The 20155-nt window shown below is 44.0% G+C and overlaps 1 protein-coding gene and 1 long non-coding RNA gene across 4 annotated transcripts in view; one reads left to right on the forward strand and one right to left on the reverse strand.

Moving 5' to 3' along the window:
* Positions 1 to 20155, forward strand: part of PCYT1B (phosphate cytidylyltransferase 1B, choline) — a 123158-nt gene that overhangs the window by 84832 nt on the left and 18171 nt on the right. For all 3 annotated transcript variants that reach the window (XM_082718246.1, XM_082718248.1, XM_082718247.1), the window contains exons 6-7: positions 5580 to 5722; positions 8524 to 8712. In XM_082718246.1, coding sequence (XP_082574372.1) covers positions 5580 to 5722; positions 8524 to 8712 — 332 coding nt within the window. The remainder of the gene's footprint in view (positions 1 to 5579; positions 5723 to 8523; positions 8713 to 20155) is intronic.
* The window catches only part of LOC309856745, a 33069-nt gene continuing 13629 nt past the window's right edge, over positions 716 to 20155 (reverse strand). Inside the window, exon 2 of the long non-coding RNA XR_014307333.1 lies at positions 716 to 5674. This is a non-coding gene — a long non-coding RNA (uncharacterized lncRNA). The remainder of the gene's footprint in view (positions 5675 to 20155) is intronic.

Here is a 20155-nt window from a genome sequence, read left to right on the forward strand (position 1 = left end):
TCTGCAGGGACTCTGCCCACTCTGCAGGGAGTAGAGCTGTTTACCCAGATAATTTGGACGCGCACACTGTCTTACAGAGTTTTTCAAATTACTTAGATGACGGGGCAGTCTAGGGGTAATTATATCAACCTTTGCATCTAATCTGTTTGCTTTGCATTGGTATCATGGCCCCTGAGTCCTTCACCCCTTTATTAAATGGAGGGGCTGACCACCTGTTCTAAATTGCTCCAAACCACCGTAGCCTTTAGACCTGGCGGGCTGCTGCGGAACATGGCAGGAGTAGGAGGGGAGAAGGAGGGGAGAAACTGGCTGAGGAATCAGTTACATGGAGATGGCTTATGGTATGGAGCGATGGTTACCTGTCTGAGTTTAAGATCTGGGCTGTGAGCCGGCTGGTCCTTCCTTAAAATCGCCATGAAGGATCTGGTATAGACCAGTGCTTGTCGAATGTGAATGTCACTATAGATCCCTACAGAATCTTGCTTTTCTTCTCTTTCCCTCCCCTCCCTGCTGTACACTTAGCATGCAGTGTTCTACTAGTTGCAGGTGTACAGTATAGTAGGCAGCAGTTCTGTCCATTACTCCGGGCTCATCGTCGTAAGTGCCCTGTTAATCCCCTTCACCTATTTCCCTCACCCCCCCACCTCCCCTCCGGTAACTGACTGTTCTCTACAGTTAAGTCTACTTGGTTTGTCTTGTTTTCTTTGTTCATGTGTTTGGTTTCTTAAATTCCACATATGAATGGGATCCTATGGCATTTGTCTCTCTCTGACTTATTTCCCCGGCATAACATCCTCTAGGTCCATCCATGGTGTTGCCCATGGCAAGAGCTCATTCGTTTGTAGAGCTGAGTCATATTCCAGGGTACACATGTGCCACATCTTTATCCATTCATCTGTCAGCAGACCCTTGGGCTGCTTCTCTGTCTTGGCTGTTGTAAATCATGTTGCAGTAAACATAGGGGTGCGTGTATCTTTCTGAATTACAGCTTTTGCATTCTTTGGGTAAACACCCAGTAGTACTATTACCAGACCCTATGGTAATTCTATATTTCTAAGTTTTTGTGGAACCTCCATAATCTTTTCTACCGTGGCTCTACCAGTGTGCATTCCTACTAACAGTATACGAGGGCTCCTTTTTCACCACATCCTCACCAACACGTGCTGTTTCTTCTGTCTTCGATTGTAGCTATTCTGACAGGGGTGAGCTGATACCTCAGTGTAGTTTGGGTTTGCATTTCCCCGACAACAAGTGATGTTAAACATCTTTTCATGTGTCTGTTGGTCATCTGTATGTCGTCTTCATGTCTTCTGCCCATTTGTAATTGGATTTTTTGGTGTTGAGTTGTGTAAGTTCTTTATGTATTTTGGATACTAACTCCTTACGGGCTATGTCATGTGCACCTATCTCCTCCCATTTGGTAGGTTGTCTGTCTTTTTGTTTTGTTGGTTGTTTCCTTCATTGTGCAGAAGCTTTTTATTTTGATTTAGTCCCAATAGTTTATTTTTGCTTTTGTTTCCCTCGCCTTGGGAGATCTACTGCAGGATCTCTTTAAATGCAGATTTGGGTTCGTTAGGTCTGGTGGGACTCAGATCCCCATTTCTAAGGAGCTGCTGGGTTGGTAGGTCCTGCAAGTCCATAGACTTCACTCAGAGTAGCAAGAATCTAGACCAGGTACAGTTCACCTGGGGTGAATGGAATCCATGTTTCCTGGGGGGACAGTTTCTCAGCTGCCTTGTAGAGTAAAAACATGCACTTGGTGGTGGTTTTATTGCTAGGTGAGTAGTCTCTAGTGAGCTAAGAAAAAGTTGCTTTCCCGATTTTAGGATATGGGAACAGGTCTAACATTCTCCTCACTCAAAAGCGATCCGGCACCCTATTGTTGCATAACAAATTACTCCCACAGTCAGTGGCGCAAAAGAGCCACTTCCTTTTGCTTGTGCTTTTGTAAGGCTTGGTGGGGTGGTTCTTGCTTGGGGTCTCTCCCATGGGTGTACTCAGCTATTGCCTGGGACTGTGGTCATCCGAAGCCCCAGGTGGCCTGGGGGTCCCAGACGGTGCCCTTGTCTGGCTGGCAGTGGGTGCTGGTGGTCCACAGGGAGCTCAGCCGTGGTGGACGCCGCAGCGCCTGCTCGTCGCTCCTCGGCGTGGTGCGTGGGCTTTGGCAAGCGCGGGGCTGCCTGTGAGGGTGTGTGTCCTAGCAGGGAGGCCTTCGGAGAGTCCTGATAGAAGCCTCAGGACCTCTTGGGCCCCAGCCATGGACGTGCGCCGGTGTCACTACTACCACCTTCTTTTTGTTGGGGGCAGGTAATCCCTGGGGACGGGAAAGGCGCCCATCCTCTATTCAGCCCGCTTCCTGTCTTCAGATTGAACAGTCAGGTGGTGTCCTACCTGCCCCCGGCGCACAGGCAGAGACCACCTGCGACCCTTCCTCCCACAGGCCCCTTGGTCTGCTCTGCTGCTGGCTCGCTGGGGGCGGGGGGGGGGGGAGCTGCGGCAGAGAAGGCCATGGCATTCATCGTGAAAGGAAGATGCTCAGAAATGGCCTCGGCGTCCATACCGGGCTCTTGCACTCTAATTCAGATCTACTCTGAAAGTCACCAGTCACTTTAAAAGAAGCCAGAGCTATCGAGGGTACGGATTAAACTCTGCAGCTCTCCGCTTTGCTTGTCAGAGCTAAACGTCAAAACCCTCCGGCAAAGCTGGATGGAAGGATGGTGCGCAGATGAGGCGGACTGTCGGGTCTGCGGGCCTCGTCCTCCTGCTGCTGTGGCCCTACTACCTTCGAAAGGTTCCTTCATTATCGTGTGCTTGGCTGCTGCTTAAAATAGCTTCATAGCCAAACACTGCAATTCGGAAAAGCACGATAAAAAAGGTTCTCTGATCATGCTCATTACCGAATATTTTTAGCAGAGCACTAATTAGGATTTGGAGGAAGCCGGGTGCTTCATTATGTCAGCAGAGGGCTTGGCTTCTTTCACAGACCTCCCTCCCCACCAAAGCAAGCCTGTCCCCGCCCCCAACTTCCTGTTACTCAGCCAGGGAGCCCTTACTCTGTGGCTCACAGAATGGGGGAGCTCATGTCATTGGGGCCTAAGTGACTTGCTGAAATATGCTAGGGGCCGGAGGATCTTCCAAATGGTTCACCAGGTGGCAAGGGGTGGGAAAAGGATCAGCCTGCTGAAAGATGGGATGCAGTGCTCACTGGAAAGGTCCCTGCTGCTCCCACCAAGGTGAGGATGTTGTCTCAGTCCCCCAGCTTGGGACCCCCCAGCCCCCAGGGCCCCCTGCACAGCTGAGTCGGTTGGGGGCTGTTCAGCTACAGATGTTGGGATGGTCACACCCTCTGCCTTCCCTTTGGTTTTCTGTGTTTGAGTCTGTATTCTCAAGAAGTGGGAGGCGAAGTTTTTGACCTAGCTGTAAACCCCAAATCCGTGCTCTGAGCCCCAGAGTATTAGAAAGCGGGTGCTTTGTCTCCCATTGCAGGAGTAGCTGCCGGCTGCAGCTACCATGCATGGGCAGCTGACACTGGCCGCAAATTCCGTGGGCCGCCCTAGCAGGGGCCAGAAGGCTGACAAGGTCACGGGGGACAAGAGAAACAGAAGTGGCTTTGGAAAGGCCCTTAGAGATCAGTAGTCCTCTAGTCAGTCGGGCAGCATATTTTCTCCCGGCGCCTGCTTGTGGCCCGGTGCTGAGAATCTCGAGGAGGATAAGACAGGAGCAGTCCCTTCCCTCATGTAGCTTATTGTCAAGTGGGAAGGCAGTTGCTGAAGAAGCTGCTCTATAAAGACCTTGGAATATTTGAAGAAAAAGAGTTGTGGAGCATGAGAGGGAATAAAAGCCAGAAGAGCCAGCCCAGGGGTTGAGAGATTTCTTTGAGGAAGTGACACTGAAGGTGAAGCCCAGTGTATGACTGGGAGTTGGCCAGGTAGAGAGGATGTTGGTGGCAGAGTGGGGGGAGGGGGCCCGCCCTGTCAGGACGCTCCAGTCCAGGGTGGGGGGTTCAGGCAGGCTTAGCTTGCTGCCCACCTCTGGAGAATCCAAGGACAATGGGGCCGCTCACGGTGGTGGAGCCCAGGGGCCTTGGCTTAGGCAGTGAGCTTGGGGAGTGGGTCTTCGATGAGACTCATGAGAGCGTGCAGGGAAGGGGTCAAGTAAGCCGCTGCAGAGCCAAGGTACAGATTTGGGTCTGAATACTGAGGACCGTAGAAAGCCAGTGAAAGATGTCGGGCAGCCCTCTGATTTCTATTTTGGAAGACTGTTCTGTGGCTCTTGCTATGTGTAGACAGGGTTGAGGGAACAAAAATCAGTATCTGGTTTTGAGGCTCTTGATATAATCCTTGAGCCAGATAGTGTTAGATGGCTTTAGACGGAGGAGGGAGAAAAGTGGGTGAATTGGGGAGCCTCTTAGGGAGTAGACTGGTGAGTGAAGGAGAGTGACTGCACATGGGGAGTGAGGGAGAGGGAGGTGGCACAGATGAGCCCAAGGTCATCTTGTCTGGTCACCTCATTTCTCAGTTTTGGACACTGAGGTTAAGAAACTTGACTTCTGAGGCATGAGTCTAGCCCAAGTCTCCAGAGAACCCAGCGCCCTTGTCCCTAGGCCCTGTCCATCATGCTGTCCCATCCCTGATGTCTCTGAGTGGCCATAATCATACTGGTATAAATACCTCAACTGCCAACATGTCATTTCAGTTGACGACAGAAGTGTAAGCAACAACCACATTCTTGCTTCGATAACACTAGCGACCTCTTTATAGCCCTGTATCGGTGCACCCAAATTCAGCCTTGAGGACGGTAAGGAGGGTCTTGTAGAACTTGGCATCCTTTGAGCTTATTTTATTTAGTCCCAAGTGTTCTAGATGACCGGGTCCTGAGTGGTGAAACCACCATCCAGAGTAGACTGTTGAGAGGGAGATAAAATCATCCAGCAACCCAAGGACATGTCTTCAAATCAGAGATGACAAAATAGTGCCTTTGGGTCTTTTCCTCAGCTGAATGTGTTGCAGGCTTCCTTGGGGAAACAGGGGACTTGCCTGTCATGCTTGTGGCTCTCTAGTCACTCATTTAATTTGCATTTGTCGAGCACCTTCCATGTGCCAGAAAAGGGCACCAAGCAGGGGGTTGGCCATCGAGGCATGATCTCTACTTTGAAAACGTTCCCTTTTGACAAGGAGATGGGCATTTAAAGTGTGTTTGTTAATGGAAGACAGGTTTGTATCCTGGAGGTTGTGGCTTCTGCTTGGTGCTATCAGGAAAGACTTGGCAGAGACGACACCTCGAAGCTGGGCCCTGCTGGAGGAGGAGGAAGGCTGCAGCTGGTGTAGGCAGGGAGGGGGGACCTGGGGCAGAGAAGCAGGACGTGGCACGAATGAATGCCAGGAGCGCCCAGGGCCCAGGGCCAGGGTGCCGGGCCGGCCGGAAGTACACGGAGCTGAGCCCGGACCAGCCAGCTGGTGCCACATGCAAAAGCCTCACTCACGCACCCAGGAGCTGCTGCTCTGTCCTGGAAGCGAGTGTTTATGGAAAACGGGGCAACAGAGACCATCTCACTCTTGTTCTCTTTATTCTTTGAACAGGAATGTTTGTTCCAACTCAGAGAACGGAAGGCATCTCAACGTCAGACATCATCACCAGAATCGTCCGCGACTACGATGTTTATGCCCGACGCAACCTGCAGAGAGGGTACACAGCCAAGGAGCTCAATGTCAGCTTCATAAATGTAAGCGTGCCACCCCCCCCCCGTCCCCACGTCCTCTGATAGACACCACACACACCAGCACTGCCGCCATTTGCTGAGTGCTTGTTGTATCCCTCACAGTGTTTCTGTTTTAAATTCCAGCAGCACAGTGTTCTTGATCTTGTATATTTATTGTCCTAATTCAGTCTGCATAATGGTGCACTGATGTATTCTCCCCATTTTTAAAATTTTTTTAAAGATTTTATTTATTTGACAGACATCACAAGTAGGCAGAGAGGCAGGCGGATGGTTGGTGGGGGGGGCAGGCTCCCCGGTGAGCAGAGAGCCAGATGCGGGGCTCGATCCCAGGATCCTGAGATCATGACCTGAGCTGAAGGCAGAGGCTTAACCCACTGAGCCACCCAGGCACCCCTGTATTCTCCCCATTTTACAGATGGAGAAAACAGTTTCCAAAGGACTAACTTAAGTCAGTCAAAGCCCACAGTAGTGAGCTCCACATTTTATAAAGGGGCTGTCTCCCTTCTCCTCTTCCAACCTGCTTTGAGAGTTCTCAGACTTAACTGAAGGGGGTCTGGGAGATCTGCCCTCGTGAAAGGCAAGCATTGTCTTCTGCTCAAAGGGAAGGAAGGAAGGCAGAGGCAATGAAAAGCTAAACTCAGAGAAAATGAGTTTTAAATTTTCATTTTATTAAGGCCTTACAGATGCTCATTAGAAACCTTAACAGCCATTTTTTTTATTTTCCAGAGAAATTACAGCTGCTTAAATAAAGCCTAAAGTCCTTGGCTTCCTTTTGTATTTGCGCTGTATTGTTCCCACAGAGCTGCTGTTAGTTTAATAATAGAGCAACTGTTAAAACAATCTTTAAAACAAGCAAAACAGGCTGTTACAAAGCTAAGAGGGCAGTCCAGTTGCTAGAGGTGATGTTAGTATGTCTGGACAACTGTATTTGCCTGGATTCCGAAGAGGGGACAAAGTTGATTAAAACAGAAACCCTTCATCCATGCGGAATTTCAACACTCCCCCCCCCAATATATTTTTTTTTAAGAGTGATTTTTCTGCCAAACTGGATGGTTCTGATCACAGCCCTCACTATCTGGCAGCTTATACACCTCGATCGTTGGTGCCTTCTAGGTGGGGAGCGGTTTGTTAACTGTCCACCAGTGGTTATTCTTTGTCCTCAAGAGGCAGGAGCTTGGGAGTCTAGGTTCTGTGGCTTCACACATGTCAGGCAACAAAACAGAAAATGTTGGGTTCAAGTGGCACCAGAACAAGTGGCTGAGAAGAATCCCATCAAAGTGATTATTTGGTATCTTATAGAAAATAAAGCCCTGGTTATTTCAATAAATTAAACTGTCTGTTCTTTTAAATTGAATCCAGTCAGCCATTCAAGCATGTGAAACCATTTCCAAAAGTTATTGCTCGTTCTCTTCTAACGGCCTTTAGCTAAGCCACTTAGCTCAAGGAACCATGTAGTGAGCGTGGACGGCTCTCGGCCTTTCTGCGACAAGGCTCGCTGCAGCTCAGAGAGAGAATCAAATGTCAGATGGGCGCGTCAATGAACCTCAGAGGAGGCAGGAACCTGCCAGCGGCCGTCGCCTAGTCCAGGTCCCTCAACTTAGACATGAGTAACACTGTGCTCGGAGGGGACCTGGCTGAGGTCCCTCCAGCAGAGCAGAGGGGGCGGTGGCAGCGCTTCCTGCTGCATGGCTGCCGGCCCCTCCAGCCCCGGCTGCCCCCCCAGCGCCGCAGGTTACATGCAGCTCGTGCCCCACCGAGGCCACAGTCAAGTTTGGAAGGGCTGAATATTTCAATATTTCAGGTGTCTCAAAAAATTCTGAGATAGGAACTTGAGTCCCATGTAGTGAAGAAAAAACCTTCTTGTGAGAGAACAGATCATGACTTCATGGAGGGGAAGGCCATTCATCTCATGTTATTTCCGTGCTTTGCTAGCACGTTCCTCAAGTGACACGAGGAGAGGCTTACTTATGCTACTTCATCGTAATCAAACAGCCAACGCACACTGTGTTTTTACTTTTAAATGCCAGGCTTTGTGCCAAGCCCTTCACATGCCTGTTCTGACCTAATAGTTACAGGAACTTGATGGGGTAGGGATGATAATTATCCCCACTTGACCAGGAAGAAACAGGTTTAGAGGTGGCCTGTGTGACTTGCCCAGCCTACAGGGCCTTCTGGGTACACCGGAAGAGCATTGCTGCATAGCGGCTACAAGAAGGACAAAATCTCAGTCCAGAGAGGCTATCAGGATGAAAGCTGTCTTCATCACCAAGAAAACAGATACAATTCAACTAGCTTAAAGGAAAATATCATTACAATGAAAATTATAGTGTCATACACGGCTTTTACGGCTTAGCCAGTGGCTGATTTCAACCAGCACTGGTTTTACCAATGTCCCAGTAAAAGAGAGAATGCGGGCAGCCTCTGAGTGACCATTCTATGGACAACTCATACTTTTGTCTAAATCCCAGGAAAATTGGGGGGTGGGAGTTGCCCAATAGCTACCTGTAATAAACAGCAAATATGTATTTTTTGTTCTTATATAAGTGACTTCAACTCTGATGTTTACACGAAAAAGAATATTAAAATCACTTGTATTTCACTTTACATATCCAAGTAGACTAATGACAAATGACTTTTCTTACGAGATGTGCCTTCCCGTCAATCTAGCCCTTGGAAATAGCAACATCCTGACTCTTCAGGTTAAGAACAAACACAAGTCGAAATAAAATGACCATTAGTGTGAATGACTGGTCTCTCTCATGCCCTCTGGGATAAATCTTTTTCCTCTTTTCATTTTTGACCAGGAGAAGAAGTACCGCTTCCAGAACCAAGTAGACAAGATGAAGGAAAAGGTCAAGAATGTAGAGGAAAGATCAAAGGAATTTGTCAACAGAGTGGAAGAAAAGAGTCATGATCTCATTCAGAAGTGGGAAGAGAAGTCAAGGGAATTCATTGGCAACTTCCTAGAGCTGTTTGGGCCTGACGGTGCATGGGTATGTAATTACTTCACTTGGCCCTGTGGTGACGGGCATTTTTGGTTTATCTTCATCTTCATGGATCTACTCAAGGGTGTCCCTTATCTCAGTCCAATATGCACATCTGCTCGAGTAGCTTCAAGTGTGTGTCATTTATTTAGTTTTGGCTTTATCCCTCAATATGGCACCCACTAGCACCCAAAGCCAGTTCTGGTCTCTGTTTCTGTTTCTTGTCCAGACCTTGAAGCCATTTGGTAATTGCTGAAGGTCTGTTACTACAGAGGTTGGTTCTGTAGCTCACTGTAGTCTTTCAGCTGGACATGAGGCAAATCTGGGGGATGAGATTCAAGTGGGTCAGTGGTGTCATGGCATTTGTGTTGTGAGATAAGCTAATGGGCTCTTGGATCCACGAAGGGAGAAGGGGGCAAAAGATGTGTTGGTCAGCTTTGTCAGGAAACTTCTTCCATTGCATGTGAGAGAGAGAGAAGAGGCATGATTTTGCCCTGCATCAATGCCTGTCATGCCCTGAATTTCCTGTTTTCCATGGCATAAATGTGTTGGGATAAAGTATACAAGTCTTAGGGGACTGAGACCATGATCTAAATCTTAGAGAAAGTACAGAGGGTCTCATCTAAATTCTACAAACAATTCTGAGTGGAAGCTATGGAAAGAGAAAATTCTGGAAACCACCTTGTACTCCACTGGTATTTCTATTGTGCATGTACTTAAAGAGTAAAGAACCAGTATTGTCAGCAGCATTGAGGGTCTATGAAAGAGATCTTTTAAAGCTAGCCTGCCTTTTTAAAACCAAACAAAATGATTCCATTTGATTTCCTTGTTTTTAAGTAGCCTAGACTTCCTATTATGACATGAGAAGTCTCTAACAAAATCCACTTTGGCTTAATTATTTTATTGATGGGTTGTCACTGCTGCCTCTGCTCATTTGAGCTGGTTCATTATAGGATTATCTAAAAGTAAAACACTCAATTAGTAATAGAAAAAGAACAATGTTTGAGAAGTTGGAAGAGATGCTTTGCTTCAAGTCTAGTGGCCTCTAAATGATTATAGAGGTGGGTGTTATAGGCTAATCAGGTCCTATTGCCTGAGTCTGAGAGGTGTAGAGGGTTTGCAAGCGGCTGCTCGAGCTTTCAATGACGTCTAGAAAGAGCTAGCGATACTGGAGGAGCCAAGTGCTGGGTTCCTTTTCACTCTCCAAGGGCCTGTTCAAGTTCTTGGCTCAAATCAGTTTAATTCATGGGCCATTTAGTCATGTGCTTATATATGCACGGTGCTAGCAAGAACATGCAGACAAGGTGCAGAACCTAGTCTCTGGGATTCCATGACATCTATAACAAAGTATAGAATTTCCCGTTAGTTTAAGGTGTACTTTAATAGTTCACATTTTCACAACCTATGTTCAGGGGATGGACAAACAGCTAGTGTTTTTTTTTTAAATGGAACCATGGGGGTATTCACTTCCTTACAGGGATTCAGAAATGTGTCTCTGCAGAGAAATATGTCTCTGGTATTGTAACTAAAGAGGATGGATGTTTTCTCCACTTGGAGCGAGCATAGGCAGGGAAGGAATAGAATTTCATAGTAACGTTATAGATTTTAGTTGTTTCAGGCTCCCAGTGAAGGTGAAATAGTAGCTGGAATTGTTCTAGAGGAGTCTGGTGACAGCTAGCTGCAGTGATTTTTAAGAAATGAAACCCAGCTTCGAGTCTGGAGGTTTTTCTTTTTAAAACTTGCTATTAGTGTCAAAACTGTTATTAACATTAATTTACCATATCAGCCAGACTTAGACATTGCTTTTTTTCTGTTGACATTAAAAGTACAGGAATAGTTACAAGGATGTTAAACGCCAAGATAAGTAATTTGCTTTTCATGAATATGCTATTATTATAATAATTCTTTATTTGTGGATTTGGGACTAGAACTCATTTCTTAAAATAGAGGATCTGCATTACCTGCAAATACAGTACTGTTACAAATAACCCCAACTTGGAGAAGTACAAAATAGAAGGATTTAAAGTACAGAACTTGGTAGAACAGAACTGGTATGCGGCGCTGTGTGTAGCTTTTTATAGTAGGTATTCCATAAATGTGTCTGGATTGAATAGATGCATGGGTGCTTGATAGAGACCTATTCCCGGAACCTTCTAGCGTCTGCAATGATGAGGTTTAATCCTCTGTAGTTAGATCTATACAGAGATCACTATCATATATACAGGTTGCTAGATAGATATACCCTTAGCCTTTTGTTGTTTTGGTGCTTGATCCAGGAGTTGGTACAACGTGAATTTTAGATCAAATTCAGTTGGCGGAAGGGGTTTGCTGGGCCTTCGTTTCCTTCCGGAAAGTTATGACCTCTAGTTAGCCATGTGCACACCACTACCCACTGTTACTCCCTGCCACCTCCTCCAACCTGACCTTTCTGCTGCCCACCTGGATGCGGCGGTATTTGTGTTTGCTCCGTACAGGAGAGTCTTAGCTTCTCACTGAGGGACCTGATGCTTGATATGAAGAACTGTGAAAATCCACATCCACATCCTGAAAAATCCACATCCTTCCATCCAGCAGAGTGTGAAGTGGTGGTGAGGACCATGTTGTTACAGTTTAGAAGTTGTATAGCAGGTTAAACCTTTTTCAAGGCCTTTTAATATCTACTCTACCCATTTTAACCACACAATAAAAGGAGTATTGTAGCTTTGTTCTAGCTAAAGTAACAAAGGCCTAGGAAAACTATGATGCTTTTCTATGGTCTCCCAGGTGTTTGGAGGTACTGGGATGGAGCCTGGGGCCAAGTCTCTTTCCTCCTGACCAGCACTGTATCATCTCCCATAGGACTGTCCCCCGGAGGCAGTCACTTTCCTTCCCCTTCCGCACTGGGTTACGCTATGGCATCTGGAGAAACACATGTGCCAAAAGTGCTCTAAGGCTCTGTGACAAAGCCCATTGCCACAATGCCACTTCAGGCCAGCTCGGCTAGATTCAGGAGAGGTGGTGTCAGCCTTTCTCTTAAGCAAGCAGAAATCTTGGTGTCCCTGGTGATATTATCTCTTAGTGAGTAACAAATTACCCCCAAATTAAGGACTTAAAGACAACAAATATTATTTCACACAGTTTCTGCAAGTCAGGAAGCAGCTTAGGTGGGTGGTTATCATTCAGGGTCTGCCATGACGTTGCAGTGAAGAGGCCAGCTGGGGCTGGAGGATGCTCTTCCACATCTTGTGACCCAGAACAAGGTACCTCAGTTTCTCCCCATGTGGACCTTTGCACAGGCTGTTCAAGTCTCTTCATGACAGAGAAGCTGGCTTCCCCTTGAATGAGTGAGAAAATATTCAAGAGAAAACCTAGTGTTTTAAGACTAATCTCTGAAGTGATGATCACTTTATGCCATATTGCAGTGGTCACACAGACAACCGGGGTACATTGTGGGAGGATACCACACAAGGATGTGGGACCATCATTGCTATAATAGAGGATGTATTCCCATTTATTCAGTCCGACGGGGGGATTATCAGAGCTCAAAAGGTTGTTTTTCAATCTTCCCACCTACAGCTCTTTAACTACTTGATCCATTTTTTTTTTCACTTGATTCTTGTAACTAGTCTTGACTCACACTCAGAAGACAGTGGCCAAGGGACCCCTTCCCCACAGAGACTTGGTATTACCTCTGTCTCTCAGAGACATACCCACCAGACTATCCTCAAAGGAAGGGGCTTCAAAGGAGCTGAATTCTGAAGCTTTGTTGTCATGTTGGAGGCAATGCTATTCTTTTCCAAGGGATTCAGGTTCATGGAGCCAGGATCAGCAGATGCTGAATCAGCTTTTGGAGTAGGCCTTCCTAGTAAACTTATTTTTTTTGAAAGTGTCAGACACATTCCATTTAAACATTGTGCCTTAGCTACATAGGCTACATTTTAAAAACATTAAGTATCATTTTGAATTATCTGTAACCATAATCCTTAATTGACTTTGAATCATGGATTCATTTCCTGTTTGAAATGAAAATGCATCTATTCTGTTTTACAACATGAACATAGACCTTTTCCTGGAGCACCAAGAGAGAATAACCTTAGGTCAGGTCCAAGTTTTTAGTTCATCCCGGACCACAAACACCCTCAGGCCCAGTGCAATCAGTCAGGTGGATCCGTATATGAACCAAATAGGCATTTGCATCTAATATGAGATATTTTTTTAAAACCTTGATGATGTGTTAGTTTTTCAGAAAGAACAAATTTACATGATATGAGGTGCACTCCTGATTTTTTTCAAACTGTGATAAAATGTACCTAACAAAATTAGCATTTTAACCATTTTTACCATTCAGTGGCATTAAATATTCATAGCTGTGCAACCAACACCACTATCCATTTCCAGAACTTCTGCATCCTCCCGTATTGCAACTCTGTACTTATCAAATAATCTGTCTTCACCCCACCCAATCCCTGGGAATCCCCCCTCTTAATGTCTCTATGAGCTTGACTAGTCTAGTGGAGTCATACAGTGTTTGTCCTTGTATCTGGCTAATTTCATTTAACATAATGTCTTCAAGGTTGAACCAATGTTGAGCATGTGTCAGAATTTCCTTCCTCTTGAAAGCTGAATAATTTCCCTTTGTGAAAGAACTTTATTTGTTTATGTTAAATCATTGGCCTGAGAGGCAGGCATCTAAATTGACACACAGCTTAGGAGCCTGCTTGGGTTAGTCTCTAGGGGCAGGGGCTGGTGGATGCCATCTTTGAGTTTCCCTTTACCTCAGTCCAGCTTACTGGCATGTCCCAGAAAGGACCTTGTACCCTCCTTTGGTACCCCCATCTTGTAGCCACCGAGGGGACACCTCGAGAACTCCTGGATCTGGTGGCCAGTGCAACTTGCACTCCAGAGTTCTAGAAGACTAACTGACTGAGCAACCATCTACCACCCCCAGGGCCATAGCAAGAGGTTAGAGACCCCTGCTTCTGTTAAATAAACCTTTTAGCTTATCTTCATAGCTGTGGCCAGAGTGGCAGGCTTCTAATTAAACATCCATCTAAGGGCTGACCATAATCCTCTCCAGAGACCTTGGAGGCCAGGTCCTAACTTCACACTCTTTCTTCCATCCTCCAGAGCACCAGTAGCTCCTGGAGAGGAGATTGTACATGTGTCTGGGTCCTGGTCTTTGGGGGCTGCCACCCCAGGGCACTGCCCAGACAGTAGGCTGAAATAAACCCCCAGTCTTTCTATCAAAGAGGTTCTTCATTTACCCAGGAGCTGGGGCCTAAGCAAGGCGTTTGGTTTGGCACAGTTCTAGGGACCTAATGAGATGCACGCTAAGGACTGGGACCATTGGACATCAACTTTGTATTCACCCTCTGTGTTGCGTCTCCTAGATAGGAACTTGTATACTGGTCAAGTGTCCTGAGTTTTAATAACTGCCATGGACAAGTACCTCTAGATGACCAAACTCTGGTGCTCAACAGGACTTAGCTTGCAGTCCTGCAGGAGGGTATACAGAGGGGTACCTCATACTACAGTGCTTTCCTTTGTATTATTTGCAGATATACTGTTTTCTACTAATTGAAGGATTATGGTAACCATGCACTGAATTCGTTTACTGGCACCCATTTTCCAACAGCATTTGCTTATTTTGGGTCTGTGTCACTTGTTGGTAATTCATGCAATTTCAAACATGTTCATTATTCTTAGATTTGTTACAGTGACCAGTGGTCTTTGATGTCACTATTGTAATTGTATTGGGACACCATGAATCATGCCCAGATAATATGGTGAACTTAAATGTCTGTTCTGACTGCTCCAGTGACCAATTTTTTCCTCATCTCTCTCCCCTTCTTTGGGCTACTTATTCTCTGAGACAACAACAATACTAAAATGAGGCCAGCTGATAACCTTACAGGGGCCTCTACGTTTTCTAGTGAAAGGAAGAGTCAGAGGTCTCTCACTTTAAATCTAAGGCTAGGAATGCTTAAGTTTAGTGAGGAAGGTGTGTTGAAATCTCGGCCTCTTGTACCAGTTTTCCAATTTGTGAATACAAAAAATTCTTGAAGGAAATTTAAAGTGCTACTCAAGTGAACACAGAATCATGAACACAGAAACAATAAGGAAGCGGAACAGCTTTCTTGGGGACATGGAGAAAGTTTAGCCGTCTGAATAGGAGATCAGACCAACCACCACATCCCCTTAAGTCAAAGCTTAATCCAGAGCAAGGCCCTAACTGTCTTCACTTCTGTGAGGGCTGAGAGAGGTGAGGAGCTGCACAAGAGAAAATCTGAGGCCGTCACAGTTTGGTTCATGAGGCTTAAGGAAAGAAACGATCACAAAAGTCTAAGGCGAGGCACCAAGTGCTGAGGTAGAAGCCGCAGCCAGTTCTCTTGAAGCTCTAGCTATGGAAATGCGTGAGGGTGGCTGCGCTCAGCAGATAACTCAGGGGAGGCGAAACAGCCAGCTTGTAGAAGATGTTACCTAGAACTTTCATAGCTAGAGAGGGGGGTTGAAATTCTGGCTCCAACGCTTTAAAATAGAAGCCGAGTCTCTGGTCAGGGGCTAACCTAGCTGGGGACTTTAAGTTAAAACCACTGCTTATTTTCTATTTCAAAAATCCTAGAACCCCCCCCCCTCCAAAAATCCTAGAACCCTTAAGAATTATGTTACATCAACTCTGACTGTGCTCTATAAAGGGAACAAAGTATGGATGACAGCCCATCTGTTTACTACATAGTTTACTGAATGTTATAAGCTCACACACAGAAAAGATCACTTAAAATACCACTGCACATTGACACTGTACCTGATCACCCAAGGGCTCTGGTGGAGATACGTAATGAGATTAATGTTCCTTTCATGCCTTCTCACACAACATCCCTTCTTCAGCCCATGGATCAAGAAATCATTTTCACTTTCAGGCCGTATATTTAAGGCTAGTGATTCTCCTGCTAGAGCCAGGAAAAGTCAAATGAAAACCTTCCGGAAAGGATTTACCATCTCAGTTGCCATTAGGGACATTTATGATTCATTAGAAGAAGTAAAAATATCAACGGTCACAGGAGCTTGGACAAAGTAGGTTCTAACCATCACAGATGATCTTGAAGGGTGGAAGGGGAGGAAGAGACTGCAAATGTGGTGGGAAGGGGAGGAGGAGAATTAGAAATAGAGCCTAGACATGGGAATGAACTGCTACAACCTCCTGACAGAACTTTAAGAAGCAGCTCCTCATCTTTATGGATGAGCAAAGCAGTTTCTTGAGACGGAACCTACTCCTGGTGAAAATGCTGTGAAGACTGTTGCATTGAGAATTGAGAATATTACATAAACTTAGTCGAGACAACAGTAGCGGGGTTTGAGAGGATTGGCTCCAATTTGTGAAGAAATTCTACTGTGGATAAAATGCTGTCAGACAGCACTGCATGCTATAGAAAAATGGTTGCTGAAAGGACAGTCAAGAGATGGGACATCACTGTTGTCTTCAGAAATCACCACACCCACCCCAGCCCTCCACCACCGCCCTGATCCATCAGCAGCCATCCACACTGAGGCAAGACCCTCCACCAAGAAGATGACTCCCTGAAAGCTGAGAAGATGGATAGCCTGTTTTTACAACAAAGTATTTTAAAATTAAGATTTCTATATTGTTTTTTAGACAGCATGTAATTTTAAATTTAATAAACTATAGTATAGTGTAAACATAACTTTTTTATATGCATGAGGAAACCAAAAAATTATTTTGGCTTGCTTCATTGTTCATTTTAGTGTGGTGATCTGAAATACGCCTATATTTGCATATTTTAAATGCTGTCGCCTGAGGGTCTGGCTTCTAATCAGCTGAATCTAGGCGCTCACTGAGATCCTCCCTTTGGGGACACTGATAGGCCTTGCTACACTCTTCAGTACTGGGATCCACTAAAAATAGCATACACTGCTTGGACAATCACAAAGGTTTGAGAGACAACCCAAGAGCTGTGAGAGGGTTGAATGGTAAGTTTCATCTCTGCCATGAGGTTATTCCTTCTTCACGGGAGGAGGTGGCTGTTGTATCTAATACACAGAAAGCAACACAGAGTATCAAAGAAAATCGGCGAATATGCTCAAAACTGGAAAAGAAAACTTTAGAGAAATTCCTTAATGAGACAGATATAACTGATTTACTTAATAAAGATACTCATTGAACTTGGGAGAAGAATGGATGAACACAGTAAGAACTTGAACAAAGAGAAAATATAATCTAGTATCAAATGTCCTGGACAAACTGGACAGCTACATGCCAAAGAATGAAACAGGAAGACCTTTTAATACACCATACATAAAAATGAACGCAAAATGGATGAAAGGTTTCAGTGTGAGACTTAAAACCATACAAATCCTTGAAGAGAACATAGGCTGTCATTTCTTTGACATCAGCCATAACATCATGAGACAATATCAAAATTAAAAGCTTTTGCATGGAAAAGGAGACCATCAACAAAACAAAAGGGCAACTTACTGAATTAGATATTTGGAAAAGATATGTAAAAAATGTATACAACTTACTACCAAAACAACCCAATCTAATAAAAACAAATGAGCAGAGGACCTGAACAGACATTTTCCCAAAGAAAAATACACATGGCCAACAGACATGTGAAAAAATATTCAACCTCACTCATCATCAAGAAACTGCAAATCAGAGCTACAATGACCTATCATCACCTCACAGCCAGAATGGCAGTTATCAAAACCACAAAAAATAACAAATGTTGACTAGGATGTGGAGAAAAGGAAACACTCATACATTGTTGCTGGGAATGTAAATGGTAGAGCCACTACGGAAAGCAGTGTTCCTTAAAAAATTAAAATTAAAAACAGCAATACTACTATACAACCCAATAACTGCACATCTGAGTATTTAACCAAAGAAAACAAATACATTCATGTAATATGTTATGCACTCCTATGTTTATCGCAGCATTATTTATAGTCAAGAAATATCCAACCTAACTGCCCACTGATACACGAATGAATAACTATGTGGTGTGTGTAAAGTACACACACAATAAAATATTACTCAGCCATAAAGAATGGAATCTTGCCTTTTGCATCAACATGGATGGACCTAGAGGGTATTACGTTAAGTGAAATAAGTCAGACAAATAAAAAAAGACAAATACCAGATGATTTCCCTTTTATATGGAATCTAAAAATCAAAATTAAAAAAAAAAAAACTTGTAAATACAGAGAAGAAACTGGTGGTTCCTGGGAGTGGAGTGGATGAATTATGTGAAGGAGATAAAGAGGGGTACAAACTTCCAGTTATGAATTAGGTGACAAGGATAAAAAGTACAGTATAGAGAATATAGTCAATAATATTGGAATAACTTTGCATGGTGACAGATGGTTACTACACTTATGATGGTGAGCATTTCCTAATGCATGTAACTGGTGAATCACTGGGTTGTCATGTCAACTGAAGATATTAAGTATAAATATTGTATGTCAACTATATTTAAGAAACTTAAGACAAATAAATGGAGATACTTCTTGCTCATGGATCAGAAGAATATTGCTAAAATATCCATACTTCCCAAAGCAATCTGTAGATTCAGTACAATCCTTATCAAAATTCAATGGCATTTTTTTTTTACAGAAAGAGAACCAATAATCCTAAATCTTGTTTTGAACACAAAAGAACCCAAATGGCCAAAAACGATCTTGAGAAAGAAGAACAAGGCTGAAGGCATCATTCTCCCTGACTTCAACTGTATTATGAAGCTACAGTAACCAAAAGAGTATAGCATTGTTATTTAAAACAGAAAAAATCAATGGAACAGAGTAAAGAGTCCAGAAATAAACCCACACATACATGGTTAATTCAATTACTACAAAGGAGCCGAGAATATACAATGGGGAAAGTACAATCTGTTTAATAAATGGTGCTGGGAAAACTGGGTAGCCACATGCAGAAGGAATGAAACTGGACCATTACCTTACTTGAATATAAGACTTGAAACCATAAAACTCCTAGGAGAAAACAAAACTCCAAGGAGCTCCTATAAGTTCCTTGACATCTGTCTTACAGGTTGGGTTTTTTAGTATGACACCTAAAGAAAGGCGTCAAATGCAAAAATAAGTGGAACCACATCAAACTATAAAGCTTCCACACATAGGAAACCATTAACAAAATGAAGAGATATGCTACTGAATGGGAGCAAATATTTGCAAATCCTATGTGATAAGAGGTTAATAAATCAAAATAAGAAGATGTCATACAAAAAAAAAAAAGAAGATGTCATACAACTCACTGATACAAAAAATACGAATCTGATTTAAAAATGGGCACAGGATCTGAATAAACATATTTCCAAAGATGACATATAGATGGCTAGCAGGACCTGAAAATCTGTTCAACATCACTAATTACTAGGGAAATGCTAATTAAGACCATAAGCAGCTAGCACCTCACACCTGTTAGAATGGCTATCATCAAAGCAACAAATTAGCAAGTGTTGATCAGGATATGGAGAAAAGGGAACACTTGTACATTGCTGGTGGGAATGTAAATTGGTACCGCTACTATGGAGGCTCCTCCGAAAGTTAAAAATAGAACTACCATATGGTCCAGCAATTCTACTTCTGGATATTTATCTGAAGGATATGAAAACAATAGTTTGAAAATATCTATATACCACCATATTTACTGCAGCATTATTTACAATATCCAAACCATGGAGGCAAGCTAACTATCCATCAATGTATAAATGTACATATACACCATGGAATATTATTCAGAAAAGAAGGAAATCTTGCCATTTGCAACAAATTTTTTGACCATGAGGGCATTATGCTAATTAGTTGCAGAAAAACAAATACCGTGTGATCTCATTTGTGGAATCTAAAGCAAAAAAAAAAAAAAAAAATCTGTGCTCATCAGTACAGAGAACAGATTGGTGGTTGTCAGAGGCAGGGGTTGGGTACAGGCAAAATAGGTGAAGAGAGTCAAAAGGTACAAACTTGGGTAACCATCTTGGTCCCCTCTCTGTTTGGGAGCTTTGTATTATCACTCAACAAACCTTTCTTTGCTGCCCACCAAAAAAAAAAAAAAAAAAAAAAAAAGTACAAACTTAACAATTACACAATACAGCATGGTGCAGCATGGTGACTATGGTTAACAATCCTCTACTGAGTACTGGAAAGTTGCTAAGGGAGTAGCTCTTAAAAGTTCTCATCACACGAAAAAAAATGTAACTCTATAGTGATGGATGCTCACTAGACAAATTGTGGTGATCATCTCACAATATGTACAAATAGTGAAGAATCCTGTTGTACACCTGAAACTAATGTTATATGTCTGTTATACCTCAATAAAAAAGTAACTATGAGCATAGACACTCCCTCCCCCTTATTTACTGCTATCTCCTCAGGGCTTAGATTTATGCCTGAACCATAAATAGTGTGCTGTCAGTAAATGTTGAAGGAATGAGTGGTT

Source organism: Mustela nivalis (genome assembly GCF_964662115.1).
Source record: "Mustela nivalis genome assembly, chromosome: X".
Lineage (NCBI taxonomy): Eukaryota > Metazoa > Chordata > Mammalia > Carnivora > Mustelidae > Mustela > Mustela nivalis.